The sequence below is a fragment of the Marmota flaviventris genome, chromosome 17 (genome assembly GCF_047511675.1).
Source record: "Marmota flaviventris isolate mMarFla1 chromosome 17, mMarFla1.hap1, whole genome shotgun sequence".
Taxonomy (NCBI): domain Eukaryota; kingdom Metazoa; phylum Chordata; class Mammalia; order Rodentia; family Sciuridae; genus Marmota; species Marmota flaviventris.
Window position 1 is genome coordinate 30,749,053 of NC_092514.1, and position 19,720 is coordinate 30,768,772.

At 44.2% G+C, this 19,720-nt stretch overlaps 1 protein-coding gene across 1 annotated transcript in view; it reads right to left on the minus strand.

The window, feature by feature from the left end:
* The window catches only part of Rap1gap2 (RAP1 GTPase activating protein 2), a 58,230-nt gene extending 39,384 nt beyond the window's left edge, over window positions 1-18,846 (minus strand). The window contains exons 1-8 of the mRNA XM_071603934.1: window positions 18,720-18,846; window positions 14,917-14,961; window positions 14,120-14,152; window positions 13,519-13,731; window positions 12,356-12,459; window positions 3,937-4,015; window positions 3,134-3,187; window positions 544-627 (exon numbers count right to left, since the gene is read on the minus strand). Of these exons, the coding sequence (XP_071460035.1) occupies window positions 544-627; window positions 3,134-3,187; window positions 3,937-4,015; window positions 12,356-12,459; window positions 13,519-13,731; window positions 14,120-14,152; window positions 14,917-14,961; window positions 18,720-18,737 (630 nt within the window). The 5' untranslated portion in view covers window positions 18,738-18,846. The remainder of the gene's footprint in view (window positions 1-543; window positions 628-3,133; window positions 3,188-3,936; window positions 4,016-12,355; window positions 12,460-13,518; window positions 13,732-14,119; window positions 14,153-14,916; window positions 14,962-18,719) is intronic.
* Window positions 18,847-19,720: the final 874 nt, after the last annotated feature.

The window sequence follows — 19,720 nt, forward strand, 5'->3', positions numbered from 1 at the left end:
GGGCCAGCTTTCCAAAGGAAGAAATTAAAATTCTGGGGCTTGCTAATTTCCATGGTGTAAATACTTCCATGGCTGATTTCAAGCTACCAACATGATGTCACTGAACACAGAGTTGGGAAGAGATGCCCATAACTGATTCCAGCACAAAGCTGAAGTTTAGAGAGAAAAAGCTAATTCCCAGCTGGGAGAATAGTGAGCAAGAAGAGATAAGATTATGCTAATCTGTTCACTCTACCTAGTTTGGTTTTTCTGGTGACTGGCAACCCATAGATAAACACAAATTGAGATCAACACAAATTCAGCCAAGAAGAATCAGACTTCACTGTGTGAAAACCTACACCATGTTTTACAAGACTTACAGGCCTTTTTGTAAGAAGTAGCACTACTTGAAGATTCTGATACCTCCAGTCCAATTCACACTTTAAATATGATAGTTGTATTCAGAATGCTTTAAGAACTTAGTTCAGGGATCCTGCATTAAGATTAGGAGAAAAAAAGAGAAACCATAGGAGATAGTGACCAGTATGGATTCATGGTGCTTACCTGTCTGGCTTTTTGATAAATGACTCCAAATTTGAATGTATTGTTGACATCATGTTCATCATAAGACACAATCATTTGGGAGGCCTGAAAAAGGTAGGAAGGAAAAAAATCAACTTTATTCATGTGGAAGTAAGTGAAGATGCAAATGGAAGGGGAAGCACTCATTTTGGTAGAGAATATGCCCCCTGCTAAAAAAGCAGATGATAAGGATGCAACTCCAAAGGTCTCAGCTAGTTCCCAACACCTGAGTTTCCCCAGTAGTAACCAATCCTCTGTAACATCCATTCCATTCTCATCCAGGTGTGCCAGCCATGGCTTGGGCAATTAAGTAGCCAGTGGGACTCAGGATAAAATACCCCAGTATTTTATCTGTGGTGTAAAAAGTGAAGCCAGAACCCCAAAACTCTTCAGGAAGGATGGCTCTAGCTCTAATTCCACCTGCTCCTGTCCAGGCTTCAATCCTTTTCTTCATAAAATGAGCAGTATAGAGGAACATGCTCCAATAAAAAGCAAACAGAAGAGAAAAAGGAAAACCTGACCATAAGTTCTATTAGATTTTCTATTTTTCCTCCTAGAGTTGATGTCTGGGTCAGAAATACTCAACTCTAGTTCTGAATCTGCTGCTTTTATCCATGTAGCTTTGAGAGTGTCACTTCACTTCTCTGGACTTCAGTTTCTCTTCCGTTAAAGGGAGATGTGTAGTTATGAAGATTCAAAGAGACTAGGCACGTAAAGTGCTGAGCTCAGAGCAGCTACAACATCATCACCATCAACAACATCATCATCATCATCATCATCAGAATCACCATCATCTGTGCAACCCTCCTGAAAGAGTTGAATCAGCTTGTCAGGAAAGAGAAGTATATTTGGGTGCTACTGGGATACCTTCTGCAAAAAAAAAAAAAAGGATTCATCCATGTGTTGTGCTAACGGAAGAACAAAGCAGGTATAACTTGTTGGCTGGAATATATAGCCAGTGTTAGGTTGCCACTCACTGTATATCTCTGTGAGGTTCTCAGCTGCCTGAGGAAACAGACACTTCTCAGCTCCCCCAGTGAGAGCCCTGTTGGCCTGACCCTTGTGGGAGTCCACCATTCTCGCCTGGGATGAGTCAAAGGGGAAGAACAGCTGCCCTCTCAGGGAGAGGCACTAGGCCATGGAGACCTTCCAATAAACATTCTAAACTGCAAATTTTAAACACAAACATCTCAGCCAGACTAACATCCCAGTTGAACTTCAGCAATCCCTCCAATACAAAAAAAAAAAGAAAATACAGCTGCTTTTCAATCATTACCAGGGCTGGAGGCTTTCCAAGTTATAAAGAGAACTGTGTAAATGTACATCACTGGGCTCTCACAGCGGATATGATCTGACAACAAAAATTACCCAACCAGTAGTCCAGTTAGGCCTTTATGATGGGGTTTTAATGTGTGGTTAAACCTCACTAATTCAGCTTTAATCATAAAGGGAGGTCAGTCTGAATGACAGAAAATGTTCAGTGGAGCACAGCATATTACTGGTAAGTTTCTACAGATTGTAAAAAAAGGCATCCAGAAGAAGGGCTCGGTGAGACAGAGGACTCTGCCACTAGCTCAGCCACTGCAGATGAATAAATAAATAGATGCTTCTAAGAGTGTCCAGTTGTGAACATTTAGGGCATTTATTCCAGGAGGCTGAAAAATTTAAAAATGCCTTAAATTCTCTGGTCCTACCAGGATGGGGTCCTCTCTTCTCCACACACACACACTCCCCACTATCCCCAGACATTTCATTTCATGGCTCCTGGTTTTCAGAGTTGGGACTCAGGGACTAGACAGAGCCAGCCCCAGCAAGCCTCAGCTGTCACCACGTTGGCCACAGCGGAAGCTCAGATCCCAGCTCCACTTCCACTCTCTCCCTCAAGGCCCTACTGGCTCATGAAGAAGGCAGTTGGTGCCCGAGGTCTTTTCCTGTGGCCAATTTTAAGCAATTCTCTGTTCGTGGATGATTTAAGTCCTGTCATGCCATAATCGTTCTTGAGTGAGTTTGTTGTTCGTTTTGTTATTATTGCTCCTCTCTCTACTCACACCACCATATCAAAACTGGGGTCAAGATCAGGCCAATCCTAAGAAACTGATAACAGAGAACCAGCTGGCTTATTAACTAAGGCCAAGAGGGGCTTGTAAGACCTCAGAGCTCACAGAGTAACGTGGGCGATGGGGAGCCAAGGTCTGGCCTTTTATTTCTTAGTGAGATTCTGCCCTTTGTATCCCCCCACCCCTCCATGATAGCAATTTGGATCTGTACCAGCCCCGGAGTCTCACCCCAGCACTGACCTCAGGAAGGTACAACTGGAGTGCCATGGAAAACCTATAAAACTGCTACCTCTGCCACCTTCTTCGCTAGAGACCTATTCAGCTGGGCTAGAGACCCAGGCATACCTAAGGATGTGTTCCCAGGGGACCAGTGTGTGAAGGAGTAAGCAGGGAGAGAGGGAGTCGTGGAGGTTTCTCATGGAGACCCCACCATGATGCAGGGTCATAGGTGTGCAAATCCATGCCAAGCTACACAGCCCTGGATAACGAGCAAGGGGGAATAGAGAGTTCCTCACCTTGGGGTACAGGACAGGGTTGAATTTCAGTCCCACTGCATCATCACAGAAAGCCTGAGCAGGGAAAGAAACACACTGGTCAGAAACCAAGCTCACAAAGCTCACCCAGCTCCTGCGCCCACCGAGAGAAGGCAGCGTGGCAAGAAAGGACCACAGGGTTGGGAACATGTGTGCCCAGGCCAGTCCACTGACCTTTCCAGGGCTTCCTGACAAAATGATGAGAGGAACCAGGTAAAGCCTGAGACTTATCCCCACTCTGACCTAAAGATAAGACAAAAAAACCACCTGCCCCCCCAACTCCCACCAAAGGTATTTGGCCTCATTCTGCCATATTCCTGCTCCCAGATTGAGGGCCCAATACAACCCCACCCTCTCACCCCTCTTTGCTGACTCAGTTCCCAAATTCCCTGTATCCCAAAGTGACAAGGCACCTCTGCCAGCTGGCTCCTTACTCAACATGGTCCCGGGCCTGAACCACCCTTCAGCGGGCCTAGGCCTTTCCTCTGTGTGAAGGCTCCCCGACCTCCCCTCCACACCCCTCTTCTGAAGTCCCATAGCTCTTGCCATAGCCAGCCCTGCCTTCCCATATATTTTGTCTCCTGAACTGGGTATGAACTGTCTAGAGCAGAGACGAAGGATTACACTCTCCCCTGAGCAGCCTCAGCATTGATGAAAGCAGCTACCATCCATGCAATCAAGGACCAGAGAAAAGAGGCCTCCCCCTTCCCAAGGGCAGACCCTCGATTCCCCAGAGGCCAGCTCTGATGGAAAGAAGTCACCTCCTCTCAAGGGTTGGTTTTTACCTTTGCAATCTGAGGAACACTGGGCAATTTGCTCAGTCCAGCCAAGGGGATCCGCTCATGCACTGTCTTCAGTTTGGACCTGCACATGAGGACAGGGTGAGGCAAGGGCACCCACAAGGAATCGAGTCAACGAGGAAGGTGGCTGAGGTCACACCAGACAGGGCACTTGTTTCAGGTCTCCCTGGGGGCAGGTGTGCCTCTTTCCCCCAACCCATGTGTGGGACAGCACACTCAAATGGTGGGAAAATGGAACCTACCAAGGTACCCCAGGGGAAGTGGACACTTCAAAGAACATGTCTGATAAAGCTGTCTGCCATGAAAATATGGGAAATAACTATATTTCTACCCTCTAGGTCACCATTATTATTTTTTGTTTGTTTCTTTCTTTGTGAGTTTTTTGTGTTCTTCCAAAGAACTGGACACAGCTTCTGTGTATATTTGGATTTTGACATGCAAATGAACCTGTAGTTAAAGATAATTTAATTTTTGAAAATCTGGATTTACTCAAAATATAAATGGAATGGAATCTGCTTTATAAGGGATTCACCATAAGACTCTAAATTTAGCCTGTTCCCCTGATTCATTTAGCACATTATGAAAGTGTTGGGATTTTTCTGAATGCTGTTCTGCATCTGCTGAGATAATCATATGGCTTTGTATCTGTTAACCTGGTAGATTACATTTCTATGAAGCCATCTTTTCATCCCATGCGTAAAACTCCAGTTGCTTATGATGTATTATTTTTAATATCCTACTGAATTTCATTGGTTAATAGTTTATTTAGTTGTTCACATCGATGTTCAAAAGCACTGGCCTTTTATTTCTTATATTTTCCTTGCCAGGTTTTAATATCAAGGTGTTATTTCCAGCCACATAAAGTTGTGAGATAGCTTCTTGCCCTCTGAAATATCTTGAATAATATAGGGATTTTACATTCCGTAAAGCCTTGCTAAATTTCATCTGTGCCATGGCTGAGCCTGCTGTTTTTATAATCAGATACTTCATAGTTCTTTAGTGGTGAGTGTTTAGATTTTCTACTCCTTCTTGAGTCAACTTGGGTAACTTAAGTTTTTCTATAAAAGTATCCAACAAACACATTGATATACTTGTATCATCAGATACTGTTAGTAGCTGCTCCATTGCTGTAATATTACTTGTTTGTGTCTTTTCTCTGTTTTCTTTGATCAGTCTTAGCTAGAGGTTTACCTATTTCATTTGTCTTTTCAAAGAGACAGCTCTTGGCTTTCATGATCATCTCTGTTCTTTTTCATTTCTTTCTACTTCACCAGCTTGTTCTTTCCTTTCTTCTATTTCCTTCAGGGTTTTTCCTACTATTCTTGTTCTAACTTCCTGGCCTGCACGCTTACCCATGTAATCTTCCTTCTTGTTTATTACAAGTGCACTTAGAACTATACATCTCTCTGTAAGTACCACTTTAACTACATCCCACACATTTTGATAGGTAGTATTTTTACTGTCATTTAGTTCTAAATATTTTGTCAGTTCTTTTGTGATTTTCTCTTTAACCAAGGAGTCATTTTAAAAGGGTTTTTTTATATATATATTTTTTTCCTTTTCTTTCTTATTTATTTGTTTTCAGTGATGGGGATTGAACACAGAGTCTCACACATGCTAGGTAAGTGCTCTACCACTGAGCCACATCCCCAGCTAAAAGGATTTAAAAAAAAAAAAAAAAAAACTTTCCAAATAAGGAAGGTTTATCCTCCAGTATCTTAATTGTTGGTTAATAAATTCTCTTATTTTCAGGGAACATAATCTATATGATATTCATTATTTAAAATTTGCTGACTTAGTACATGAAATATTTTATTTCTTTTTTTACCATACTGAAAAGGATGTTATTTTTTTTCTTTTGTTGAGAAAAGGAATAGACATGACCAGATCAAGTTTGTTCATTGAATTGTTTAAATCTTCTTTATCTTCACAATTTTTTTATCTACTTGATCCATTGTCTTCTGAGAGATGTTATCAAAATTTCCCACTATGAGGATTTGTCTACCCCTCCCTATATTTCTGTCAGTTTTTACTTTTTAAATTCAAGCCTCTGTTACCAAGTACAGAGGCTTGCGAGACCCGTCCTCTCCATCCTCATGTAGATGGAGGCCTCAGAGGGGACCCTGCAGAGGCTATCTTTCCTTGCCCAGGTTCTGAACAAATTCAGAAACAAAATAATACCAAAGAGTAAGGCAGTCAAGAGTCAAGTAGCTCTTTGTTACTGATAAAGACCAAGTGAGAACACAGCTTAGTATAAAGGAAGATGAAATGAGGCTTTCTAACTGAAACCCAGAATTAGCCAAACATATCCATCCAGTCACAGGTAGTGCTGGACAGAGGTTAAGGACCCCCCCCCCCGGGGGGGGACTGCTCAGGAGAGAACTCCAAGAGGAAAGGGTAGAAAAAAAAGTTCTTGCTCCTAAATGAACCTGCCAGAGGGCAGAGAGAACCAGGGGTGTTATACAAAAGTGGTCCCTCCACAAAGTAGGAAACACGAGGAGTCGGAAAGAAGTATTCCCAGGTTACAAAGGAGTACTTCCTTTATCCTTAATGCTTTTTACCTGTAATTCTATTTTGTCTGATTTTTAAAAAATATTTTTTAGATGTTGATGGACTTTTATTTTATTCATTTATTTATATGTGGTGCTAAGAATCGAACCCAGGGCCTCACACATGCAAGACAAGCGCTTTACCACTGCACCTCAACTCCAGCCCCTTTTTGTCTGACTTTAATATTGTTATGCCAACTTTCTTGGTTAGTATTTTCCCAGTGTGTCTTTTTCCATTTCTTTCTTTTAAATCTTTCCATGTCACTCTTCCTTAAGTCTCTTATAATCATAATATACTTCCATTTTTAAATTCAATTTAATAGTCTGATATCTTAGTAGGTTAATCTAATCTATTTTTACTTACTGTAACTACTAATATATTAGAAATCATTTCTACTCTGTCATTTTATATCTACTATTCCCTGTGGGGTTTTTTTCCTTTCCTGCCTTCAATTGAATAAAGTTATGAGTATTTTTTTGTTTTGTTTTGCATTCTCTTTTTATATGTCTGCTAGTTTTGGAGATACAGATTGTATTTCTATGTATTCCAACATATATACTTATATTTTTTCCAACAAACCCTAAAATTGTTATGTTTTTCCTATAGAGGAAAGCAAATATAAAAAAAAATAAAGTATGCTTTAAACACTGAACTATTCCTCTCCCATTGTCCTTGCTACTTTTGTTTATAAATTTAGTTCAAGTCTCCTTTTAAAGATGCCAAAAAATCACTTCTTTTTCCAGTCAGTAATTAAATTTATCAATACGGTTTACCTATATCTTGTGACTTTTTAACTGCCTCTTTTCTTCTGAGTTCTCTTTCTTCTAGCTGAAGTACATCCTTTAGTAATTCTTTCAGGGAGACTCTGTGAGTGGTACACTCCCATTTGTTTATGTTTGAAAACAGTTTTATCTTGTCTTTGCTGTTTTCTGGGCATAGAACATTGGGTTAAGAGTGTTTCTTCTTTAATTTCTTTCCTTTTTTCTCACTTGCTTGCTCTCTATACTTTAAAGATACTGTCCCCATCGTCTTTTGACAACTATTATGGCTTAGGAAAAATCTATTCTCGGCCTAGTTGTCACTACCTCAAAGACGGTCTGGCTTTATCCTCAGGTAGTCTTAAAATTTCTTTAATCTTTGATTTCCGATGTTTCACATCAACATGTCTAAAAGTACTGTTTTGTTTTAAAATTGCTCTCAGCTGTAGGTTATGTACTTTCTTCAATTCTGAAATATTCTCAGATATTCCCTCTGGGTATTTGTTCACTAATCTCTCTAGTATTTCCTTCTGGAACTCCTTTGAAACAAATTCTGAGGCCTCTAAGTCTATTTTCCACATCTTATCTTCTTTTTTGTATACTTTATTTCTTTATCTGTGCTGTGTTCTGGATGAATTCCTTGGGACTCTCTTCTGATTCACAAATTCACTCTTTGAACAAACTAGATTTTATCCTATATGTTAAGCTTATTTCAACAACTATTTTTTTTATTCCTCAAAATTCTAATCATTTTCCTTACATGCCCACATGTTCTTAATTCATTTCCTTGTTTTATAATTTATCCATTTTATAGATGCTATTCATTATTTGTCTTTTTAAGATGTTAAATATATTTATTTTAAGTCATTTTGAAAGACTACCATTATTTGCATTTCATCAGCAGTAAATCCATCTCCCATTTGTTGACATTTCGGCTGTCTTTCTTAATGTCAGTTTTCCCCAGGTGCTTGGAATTTTCCACCCACTTTTCTCTATTCTCAGTTCAGTCCCTATCCTGGCTGTTAGTCTGTACCACTCTGGGGGCACCATTCATGTTATACAATCTGGTGGCCTGGATCATCACCTAGCTCACATCACCTGGTTCACTTCAGCTGCCTCCTGATTCACCTTCCTTCTCTTGGCCTTGACATTCCTCCAAGTCATTGCCCTTACTCTAGCCAGAATGACCTTTCTACAGATCTTTTTGTAACATTCTCCCTTCTGTAGCTCTCCTCTTGCTCCTACAATAAAAATCTAAGCTCCTAAAGATGATCTGTACATGAACTAGCTCTCCCACATCTCTCCAACACAGTCTTTCAACCCCACACACACATGACACACTTTCCACAATCAAACCATCCTGAACTTCTTTCAGTTCTCCGTCAACATCTATCTTTTGCACCATCCCCACTAGCCTACAACGATTCAGGTCCATAAGAAGAAGATGAGTAAAGCTAAGGGTATAGCTCAGTGATAGAGCCCTTACCTACCATGCACAAGGCCCTGGGTTCAATACTTGGCATTTTGGGAAGGAAGGAAGGAAGGAAGGAAGGAAGGAAGGAAGGAAGGAAGGGAGGGAGGGAGGGAGGGAGGGAGGGAGGAAGGAAGAAGAGCAAGGAAAAAAAGAATATATAAAATGTACTGAATGCTTTCTATGGCCAAATACACAAGTTAAGAGCTTATTCCTCATAGAATTCCCTACCACTAAACAAAGTCTGGCACATAGTAAGCCTTGGTTAAACAAACACTGAATAAATCATGTAGTCCCTCATATTAACCATCCTTGCATTCCTAAAATAATTCTTTCTTGACTATAGTAAACTTTTATTAATAGACTGCTTGAATTTCAGTTTCTCAGACTAAACATTCTTCTATTATTAATAAGGAATACTGGGACCTGTTTTTTCTTTTTTAACTTACATTTCATTTGCCTGTCTTATTTTCCACGAGGATCCTCTAAACATTATCAAATTAATTGGGAAGCTTTCCATATTTTTCTATTCTTTTGAACAGTTTAAATAACACAAATCTGTTCCTTTAAAGTTTAAAATACTTACCCACAAAACCGTTCAGACCTAGGAGCATTTGGAGGGATAATTCTTTTGAGAATTTTTCTAATTTATTGGTGCATTTGGGTTTTTTTACCTCATCTTGAGTTACATTTGGTGATGTATACTTCCTTGAAAGGCATCTGTTTCAACTAACATTTCCAATTTAATAGTGTAAACTGCACACAGCACCCATTAATAATTATTTAACCTTCACTTATGTGCTTATGTGTCTTTTTATGCCTAATTTTGTGTGTTTTTATTTTCTCTTTTTATCTACATTTAACTAGCTAGTTGCCTCTCTTGTTTTGTTTCCCCTAAAAGAAGCCCAGATTTATCAACCTTGTACTCTTTTTATTTCTAACTTTATTTATTTCTGCTTTAATCTTTTTTGTTTCTCTCACTTTCCTTAGATAATCATATCAATGATGAAAAGAATAGTAGCTACCATTATTACATTATTGAGTAGCTACAATATGATGAGCTCTGACTCACCAGGGCAGATAAACACTCAAGAATTTTAACATAGATACTATCGCTGCCATTTCACAGATGAGGAAACTGAGGCCGAAAGAGGTCACTAACAATAACAACACATGTAAACATCACTCTTTCTTATTTAATAGGAGATTGTTTAAGGCAATAAACTTTCTTCTAAGCGTAGTTTTGAAGACAACCCAATTTCTTTATGTGGAATATCGTAAATGTCATTACTCTATAAATATTCTTTAACTATATCCTTGACTTTTTCTTTGTCCTATAGGTTACTTAGGAAAGTATTGAGACTGTTTACTTCTAAGTGGAAAAAAAAGTGGATTTTCCAAAACATTCTTTTGTTACTAATTTCTAGTTTTATTGTCAATGTAAACGTGAATAGATCCAGAAGAGAATTTGCTTTTTGAAATGTATTTAGTTTCTAAATTCATCTGCAAGAACCATCTACAAGATTTTTAAAAAGCAGAAATTTCAGATCACAATCCAGTTTTTAAAAAGGACAAAGCTTATGAACAGACAGTTCACAGGAAATAAGCACAAGTGATGCTTAAGTGTATGAAAAGATATCTCCAAACGACAGGTAGATCCCACTTGGCTACTCTCGTGCATACACAGAGGTTGTCAGAAGGCTATTCTCAGATTTTAGGCTGGAGTGCTGGTTGTGATAAATTTGGGACATCGGTTAAATAATCTAGAACTCCATGGGGAATGAGGAAGAAGTGGGGACAGTAGTTACTGCCAGCAAGGGCATTTCATCTCTGGATAAGTACTTCTTTGTGTCTGGTAAAGCTGCTAAGCCATCGAGCCAATTTTTCAGGCCTGGTTTTCAATTTGGCCTGGCAATCACTCCAAGTACATGATGTGATTGTCCAACTTCCTAGCTGATACATGGCTTCTCTCTGTCACCCTGCCCACTGGCTTTCTTTTGGGGAGAGCCACATTTGAGCTTATCCTTGGGCTCTCCCTGGTATTGATTTCAAATACTGCTGGCCCAAAGTAACAAAAGTGGTTCTATGCAGAAAGACCCCTCACCATTCAGGGCTCCCTCTCACTCCTAAAGAGAACAGGTTTCTTCCAGAATCTTCAGTTGCATATAGTCCCACACTACATTGCTTTCTTAGGAAGGGGATCTAGGGTTCAACTCCATATCACCTACATTTGGGTCCTAACTATCCTATAAATGGCAATTTTTAAAATATCAAAGTGTGCTGTTGTGCTTGGCACCTTCTCCAACGTTCAGTCCTGATACAATGTTTCAGATAGGATGTAGCATTAAGGAAAGAGGGCTGAGATCCCACTGTCATCTGACTTAGAAGTCCCAGATAATCTTGGTCTAATTTTTATTAAGAAATAAAATACTTTTCTTCAGAGAGGTTCCTCTAGCTAGAAATCCTATTTACAGGGATCCAGGTATTACCCGCTCTGAGATTTTTCTGTCGTTATTTAATTGACTTTCCATGTTCTGCAAATACGATGTCCACTCAGGTGAACTTTTGTAAATGTAACTGCTTCCTTTCTACATCAGAAGCAAATCAGGTTGGATGGGGGCTAACCATTTATTCAAACCATACGGTCTCCTACCTCTCCCAAAGCAGGGTTAAATGTCTTTCTTCCTTCCCATGTTTATCTCAAAATTTAGACAGAATTAAAAAAAAAAAAAACTGTTATTGCTTCCTTCCAAACACCTTTAAGAACTTAACGATTAGATTCAATAAACATGATTTGAGAACTTGACATGTTCATAGAAGTCTACTAAGCTCCAGCCCCTTGGCCTTCCTGGCTTCTGTACCCCCCAGCCAGGGACAGATAAATAAGGCACACACTCCTCTGGGCTCTCATAACATTCTGTGCATATGACTAAAATAATACTTGTGACACATCTTAAAATTCTATTTTTCTCACTTGCTAGACCATAAATCTTTAGGGAACAGGGACCAAATCTCAGTTATCTTTGTACCCCCCAGAACTTCCCCTATCTCCTGGTACAAGAAAGGTTTTACAAAACACGTTATTTGAACCAAACAGAAGCCAGTTCCAGTTCCTGCCCTTCAGGAAGTCACAATCCAGGGAGAGGTGCCCTGGCTTCACCTATAAATCAGTGATCCTGTTGTAAAGATCACTCCAGCTCCATGAACCCAGCACACACAACAGAGGCTTTGGGATCCACCTTCTCTGACTCAGTGGTCACCATAGGCAGCATTTTGGACAACCCTTTCCCAGGACATAAAGCTGTGTCTCAGCATGATAAAATACACCAAGCCACCCCTACTCTCTGTTTCCATCCTTCTCAGGGCTAGGTCCCTTATATGAAAGAGAGGCATGTTGGGGTCTGGTCTTGTTGACCTTGAGAATCAGTCAGCTGGGGCCACCTGGTTCTAATGCCTGGCAACTTCAAATACAGCCCCAAGATGCCAGCAGTTCTTTTCTTCCAGCACACCCAGACCAGACCTGGTCAGACTGGTATTTCTGCCCCACCACACACACACACACACACACACACTAGGCAGACCCACCCAGAAGAGGTGTGGCAACCAATACAACAGCCCCACCCACCTGAGAATAATCCGGAGGTACTCAATCCCTTCCACTTCCTCACACTTGATGGACAGAATCAAGTTCCCGAGGCTGCTGCCGGTACAGTAGAAGTTCAGATGATCCTAGAAACAGAAATCAGGTGTGAGTGGAGGGGAGGCAAGCCTCCAGACATGTCACCCCAAACCACCTTCTTCACGAGGAAGGAGAAGCCCCACAGAAATGAGGAAGCTAAGGATGTCACTGCTACGGGACATGCCAAGCACCGTGCTATGGGTTTAATACCTACTATCTTCTTTAATCCTGACCACAGTTTTAGGCAAGAGATCATCCCCATTCCACAGACACGGACACCAACATTCAAACTCAGATCTGTCTCAACTTGCTGAAGCTCTTCGCCACCAGATGTTCCCAGGGGAGCAGCCCTCACCACCCCAGACTCTCTGTGGGAGAAAGCTAAGAGGCACTCAACACCTCCACCCAAAGGGAGGTGAGAGGTCCTCTGAACCCGGGAGCCTGGGCTACAAACATCGCTTCCTGGAGCCCATGCCAGGTCCACCAAGTCAGGGTTGGTTGTGGAATCTACATTTTAATGTCCTGGGGTTTGGAGGTCTGGGTACAGCTTCCTCCAAGTGAGTCTCTGCAAAGCTGTCTCCGACTTGAGATATCCAGAATCTGCCCTGGGGACTTAGGGAATCTAGCAAATTTGAAGGGCAGAATATATTTAAAGATATATAACTTTGTCACTTTTAAGTAATCAGAGGGTCACAGCAAGCACACTGTGCTCAGAGGAACGGCATACAGGACGTGAGACATGTGCACTAAGAAAATGGTAATGTAGACTTACAAGATGTGAGGATGTGTTTTTTTCTGGAGAAGTCAAAACTCTGCCCACTCTCCTGCACCCCCAAAAAGTACCCATCCCATCAACTCCTGGAACCCTTGCTGGGGGTGACCCCTAAAGGACCCATCATGGGACTTCTGCATTGCTCCCCTGCCCCTGCCCCAGAATACTGCCAGTCAAACTTCTCCTATTTATACAAATGCAGACAGGCAGGAAGGGGACAGATCTGGGAAGAAGAAATGGCAGGGAGAACAGAGGGGGCACTGGAGAGGGGACCCCCTACCCACCCAGGGCACTTCATCCTCTGGCAGCTCTTTTATCCCAGGGTCCCGGACCTCACCTTCCCTAGGAAATGCCTGCGGTAGGCCCTGGCTTCGCCCTTGCACTCGAGCTTGTAGCCGAATGTGTTGGGGCTGAGGTTGTCCTCTTCCTCCTCTTCACAGATGCTGCTGCCCAGTGACGTTGGTGTGCCCACATTCTCCGGGTCCTCAATCCAATAGCCCCCAAACTGGGGCAGGATGATCAGAGGGTATGGGCCGCCCTTCTCCACAACCTGGAGGCAGAGGGAGGATCTTGTCTTGCAAGCCTACCCTGGAGACTGCAGGAGGAGGTGCCTGTGGTGTCCCCACCCACCTCTGAACTGCTCCAGGGAAGGGAGTCTGGTATTTTTAAGGCCAAAGTCAGTAACATGAATCCCTCCTCTGTGACCCACTGGCATCTCCAGCTTTACCAGCTGACCCTGTGCCTGTGGGTTGCAAGGCCTGGATGGGAACCCCCAATTAAAACATGGAAAAGCCAAAGTCACAGAGGCAAATATGGAAAGAGGCCTCAAGCCCTCAAATCCCAGGCCTGAGGTTCTTTCCCATGTGGGCCTGGGAAGGGCCATGATCTCCCCAGGGGCAGGGCCAAATCGGGCTGCAGTACAGACAGGGGACTCTTACCTCATCAATGCTGGGATATGGGATATAGTCATCCTGCAAGACAAACCAGAGAACAGAACTGTTAGTCCTCGCAGTGGTGATAAAGTCAGATCATTGTTTCCATGTCCCTCTCCTGGATCATGGGAGGGGATGCACTGGGAGGCTTAGCAGGTTGCACCAGGGCTTTGGGAGAAACACATGAGGTGGAAGAACAGCCTAGAGGCAGCTGCGGGATCTGATATCTTACATAAGTTGTGCTCATCTTCAAATTGACCACACCTGAACGCAAACTCAGTTGAGCCAAAGACTCAGCATACAAAGGTGCTGACCCTGTCACCCCTAGTGAGACCAGCTTCTCAGGGTGCCAACATAGGGCGATGGCCCCTAGTCTCACCCAGCAGCCTTCTCCAGGTAACAGGGCTGAACCCCAAGGTACCCTCAGGCATTGGAAAAAAACCAAAGCTAAGAGCTGCTAGTCCTCTGAAACTGAGTCTGACAGTCCCAAACACTGTGCAGGTGCAGAGACAGGTGCCAAATAGGCGGGGGGAGCAGCCAGGCCCAGCCACCAATCCTGGGTCTCCTTCAAGGCTCCCATCCCCACCCCAGCCTGCTCTGAAGTTCCTTTAAAGGCATGGAGCCAGGTCCCCCTTTGCTGCCTACCAGGCACAAGTGTAACCAGGCTTCAGTCACTTCAGTGGCTCTTGGTGGAAACCAGAGGGAGACAGGAGGGAGACAGAAGAACCCTGTCTCCTCGCCCTCGTCCCACTCAGGACTCCTCACTGGGCCCACCCAACGAGCACCTCAGCCACCCAGCCCACCTTGTTCTTCTGGGGTCCTGGCTTCTGCTCTTCAAGCTTGATCCCCTGTGGAAAAAAGGAAAAGAGGACCCGTGGAAGCAAAGGTCACGAAAGAGTGACCAAAGAGAGGAGTCTCTGGGCAACTGGCCTTGCTGGGGGTTAATGATGGTGACAGCAGCAACAGCTGGCAGCTCTCACTGCCTTGTCACTGTCAGTCCTCACAGCAGCCCCAGACGAGACAGCTAGTAGCTCAGTTAACAGTCTAGATTGGAGCCAGATGCCCTGGGTTCAAATCCCTGCACTGCTAGTTACTAGCCTAATGACCATGACCATGTCACAGAAACTGCCCTATGACTGAAATTCGAATGATGACAGCATCTACCATTGTGTTGAAGATCAAAGGTTAACAATGGGTGAAGTCCTTGGAATACTGACTGGTAACTAGTTAGTGCTCTGGGTTATCAGTACCATAGGCTGGCAATACCACTGTTATCATCCTAGAGCTGAAATGTATTCCCTAGGGCCACAAGGTCAGCAGGTGAGGGGCTAAAATGGGAACCCATGTCCGTTGCACCACCATCAGCAGCCTCCCGCTGATGGGAGAGCCTGTGCATCCACAGGTCCTCCTTCTGCTGCAAGCCTCCTCTATGTGACCCCTAAGCTGCATCTATAAAATGAGAATGAGACACATTCCCCATCACCCCCATGCCAAAAAAAAAAAAAAAAAACTTCATAGATACACGGAGTATCTATTTGAGGATCAGATTTGAGGACTGGGATTAGACTGGGGGAATTAACCTGCAGGTGTCTGGAAAATTCACTTCCGAGAGCAGTGCCTTTTCCAGCAGTCCTATAATTGGGTTCTAACTTAACTGGGTTGTGTGGGAGGGAAACACATGGTGTCCCAAGACTGAATAAATCAGGTGAGGGTCTGAGCTAGTGGGACAAGCTAGGAGAAAGTTCCCCTCCGAAGACAGCCCAGAAGCAGTCCCTATCTAGCCAGAGCACTGACACACCTTCCAAGGTGAGTTTCCCCAGGCCTCCTTTGAGAAGCTCACAGCACCTTTTCACCAGCAAGGAAACAAAGACCCCACTGGGGGGCCATATGCCTAAGGACACACAGCTAGTGACTGACAAGGCTTGGATTTGAAGCCAGGTCACCTATCCATATGACCACACCCCCCACTTCCTGGACACCAGGGCTCCTGCTAACTGAGTAGATGTAGATGCGGCTTCCCTTTCCCTGGACTTCTCTGGGCTGAGTCACCCTGCAGCATTGTTCAGGAGGGTGTGGGAGGGCCCCTCCCACAAGACAGGTGCTCCTCCTGCACACAGGCAGAAAACCACCTGGGTGGCCCTGCAGACCCTGTCGGGGTTGGCCAACTGGGTAAGTGGGGGTGAGGGAGTGGTGTCAGGAGTTCACTTTGTTTGTCCTGCATTAGTCATCCCTGTCTGGGAACAGTCCCTGAGGCAGGAGAGAAAACCTCCTCCCAGCCCCTCAGCCACCCCACTCCCTGCCCCACAAAAGAGCCACTGCCCAAGCAGGGCCGCCTCTTCCCTGAGTACAACAGGTACTATCACTAGCTGCCTCACCACCCACCCCACCCCCGCCATGAAGAAATGGAGGCTCAGAGGGAAAAGATACTCAATTAGAAGGCATGGAGGTTAAACCTGAGCCCAGGACTGAAGCTTCCAAAGCACGTGCACTAAACTCCCTTTGCTTCACGGGGGTTGTGCCCTTCTTCAAATCCCTAGACTCCTGGGCTGGAATCAGGGATCCTTGAGCCTAGTTCCAGCTCCTCACAACTAGCAGAGTGACCCGGGCACTTAATTGCTCTGAGGCTCTGTTTTCACAACTGCAAGATGAACAGGGAAGAAGCCCATGCCCAAGGACAGAATCCACCCACACTATGCACTGCCTGACCACCATCAGTTCCCCACATGCAAGTTTCCTATCAGCAGAGTATCTGGGGACTGAACCCTCCACCGCTGGCACCCACTGACACATGGTAGAGTCTTACACGCTGGGAAGTTTGGCTCCCGTGTCTCAACTGAGACAGAAATGGCAAACCACCATGGGTGCTGGGTGTTGGTTGTCATAGAAATATAGAGGGAGGGGAAAAACAAGCCCCTGCCCTGGAGAAGCTCCCAGTCTAGCTGAGAAGCAAACCCAACCGACAGCCTCTAAAAACAGAACAATATGAGGCCAGTTAAGTGGGGCCAAATTGTATGCCCTGTGGGGGAGGGAGGGGACTCCAGCTGGGGGGGTGAGGACAGGTGGAAGACAGAGGCCACCAGGGAGTAGGAAGGTGGAGCCTCTGATTCCCCACCAGCTTGCCAGAATAAAGGGATCCCATGGGCTTGAAGGGAAAATCCCAGTTCTGCTCCAAGCAGTTGAGCACTTAATTATACCCTGTCCCCACAGCTCGCGCAGAGCACATGCCAGCCCTGTTTCCACAACTTGATTAGAAGTTCCCTAAATGAATGTAAAATGAGTTTTCAGTCCACACACTGTCGAGTATGGAGTAGAATCTTAATAATTGACTCGTGGTGGGGACAAATACTATCTTTCCCTCCAACCCGTCCCTCTCCTCACCTCCCCTCAGGAGACTTGCATCTCAGGACTGCCCTGAGCCCCATATTGCCCCTCCTCCTGGAGCTTCCAGAACCTTATTACAGGATCTGTCTCTTCTACTTAGGGTAAAAAGTATCATGGTACAATGGCTAAGCTCTCTGGCTCTCAAGCTACTTACTTGATTGCCATGTGTCCTAGAGTACTTAATTTAATAGCTCAATGCCTCACTTTCCTCACCTGTGATATGGGGCTTTGTCAGGACAAAATAACACCTGTCAATCCCTGAGCCCAGGAGAAGTGCTTGAAACGTGTGCCATTATCAACTTCTTCCCATTCTCTTCACCCACATCAATTCCACCTGGACCTCTGCTCATATTCCCTAGGGCAACCTTCTTACCTGAGAGCCTGACCTCAGAAGCATTAGTTCCAGGACCCGTAGGGATACAAAAACCCACAAATGCTCAGATCCCTTATTTAAAATGGCATGGTGTTTGGAACCTACACAGCCTCCCATATACTTTAAATCATCTCTAGCTTACTTATATTACCTAATACAACATAAATGTCATGTAAATAGGTGTTATCTACATTGTTGAGAGAAGAATGACAAGAAAAAAAGTATGTGCATGTTCAATGCAGATGTAAATTTTTCTAAAATGTTCTCCATCCACATAAAACCAAATTTTCCATGGTTGGTTTAATCCATAGATTTGGAATCTGCAGATAAGGACTGTGCTTACAAAAGTCCCTCAAATCCACATTGAACATTGACTTTCACAGAGTGCCTACCAATTATTTACATATATTATCTTATTTCAGCTCGGTGAGCATTTTTATTATTGTTTACTTAGAGGCGTGGAAATGGTAAGGAACTCGTACAACCAAGTGTCCAATGCAAGATTTGAACTTGGATCTGCCTCCCATGCTGCAGCTCTCGCTTCCCCGACCCAAGATGACACCCCTCAGATGGGGCTTGCTTTTTCAAGCTTTCTTTCCAACCCATTCCAGGAACAATGGCCCCTTTCCAGCCCTCCCCACTTCCGTGGAATTTATGGATCCCCAGCTGGTCCTTCCCGTCCTCAGGCTGGAGTCTTCCCAAGTGCTTCGCTGCCCAATAGCAAAATGGCCTCAGGTTGTCAGGGCTGTGGGGACCTGTCCCTCCAAGGTATCTCCTGCTACTGAGACCCCCAAGGTCCCAGCAGCAACTGCACCCATGGCTTGGCTGCTTCCCCACTTTGGGGGTGCTCACCTGCATTTTCTCCAGCATCTCGAAGAACTCCGCCGACTGAAAGACACAAAGTGGGGAGGGAGAGAAAGACGGGAGTCAGAGCCTCCTCCTCACCAACTGCCTGGAAGCTAAGCCCAGGGCTTCCCCAGGGAGGACATTCATTTGAGTCAAGAGAGAAGATAATTTGATTTTGCCTTGCAGAACTGGAGGGCCAGAACACCCCATTCAACAAAAGAGAAAATTAAACAGGCCTGGGCTGGCCACTGGCCCTGGGGAGAGAGCAGACACTCCGTCTCTTGTGGGGGAAGGGGCAGTGGGACCCCTGGGAAAAGCCACATTCCCCAAACACCAATGGAGACTCAGCCTCCAGCAGGATTCATGTTTGGGATGTTTTCAACCCAACAGTGAAGCCAAAATGTCCAACACACGTAGTTTTCTGACATCTGTGGCAACAAAGACTCTCTGTCTCCTACAAAATCTCACTCAGTACCCCAACAGAGAGCCAGTATATACAGCCACTCCAGTCAGGGCAGCCAAAGAGGCTGGAGCCTCTTTGTGCCCCCGGGGCCACCCTGGCCCCTGCCACACGGCACTGTTTTGGGACCCTAGAGCTTGTGAAACGCAGCCTGAAACCCATTCATCTGAGCCTCCAGCTCATGGATGGATTATTTTAAAAATATCAAACTGCAGCTGTTCAAACCTTTAACCTCCTCCACTGACCCCTTTGTAAACTCCAGGTAAAGGCGTAAAGGAGAACAAGAAGGTAGAATGCACAGCTGAGTGCTGGAAAAGGAGAACAAGAAGGTAGAATGCACAGCTGAGTGCTGGAAGCTTCACCTGATGAAAAACATGTTCCTGTCCCTCCGAAGTCCCCCACTTCCCACCCCAGAAAAACAACCCTAATTTCTTTCTTTTTTTTTTAAGTTGTTAATGGACCTTTATTTTATTGATTTGTATGTGGTGCTGAGAATCGAACCCAGTGCCCTGCCCATGCTAGGCAAGTACGCTACCACTGAGCCACA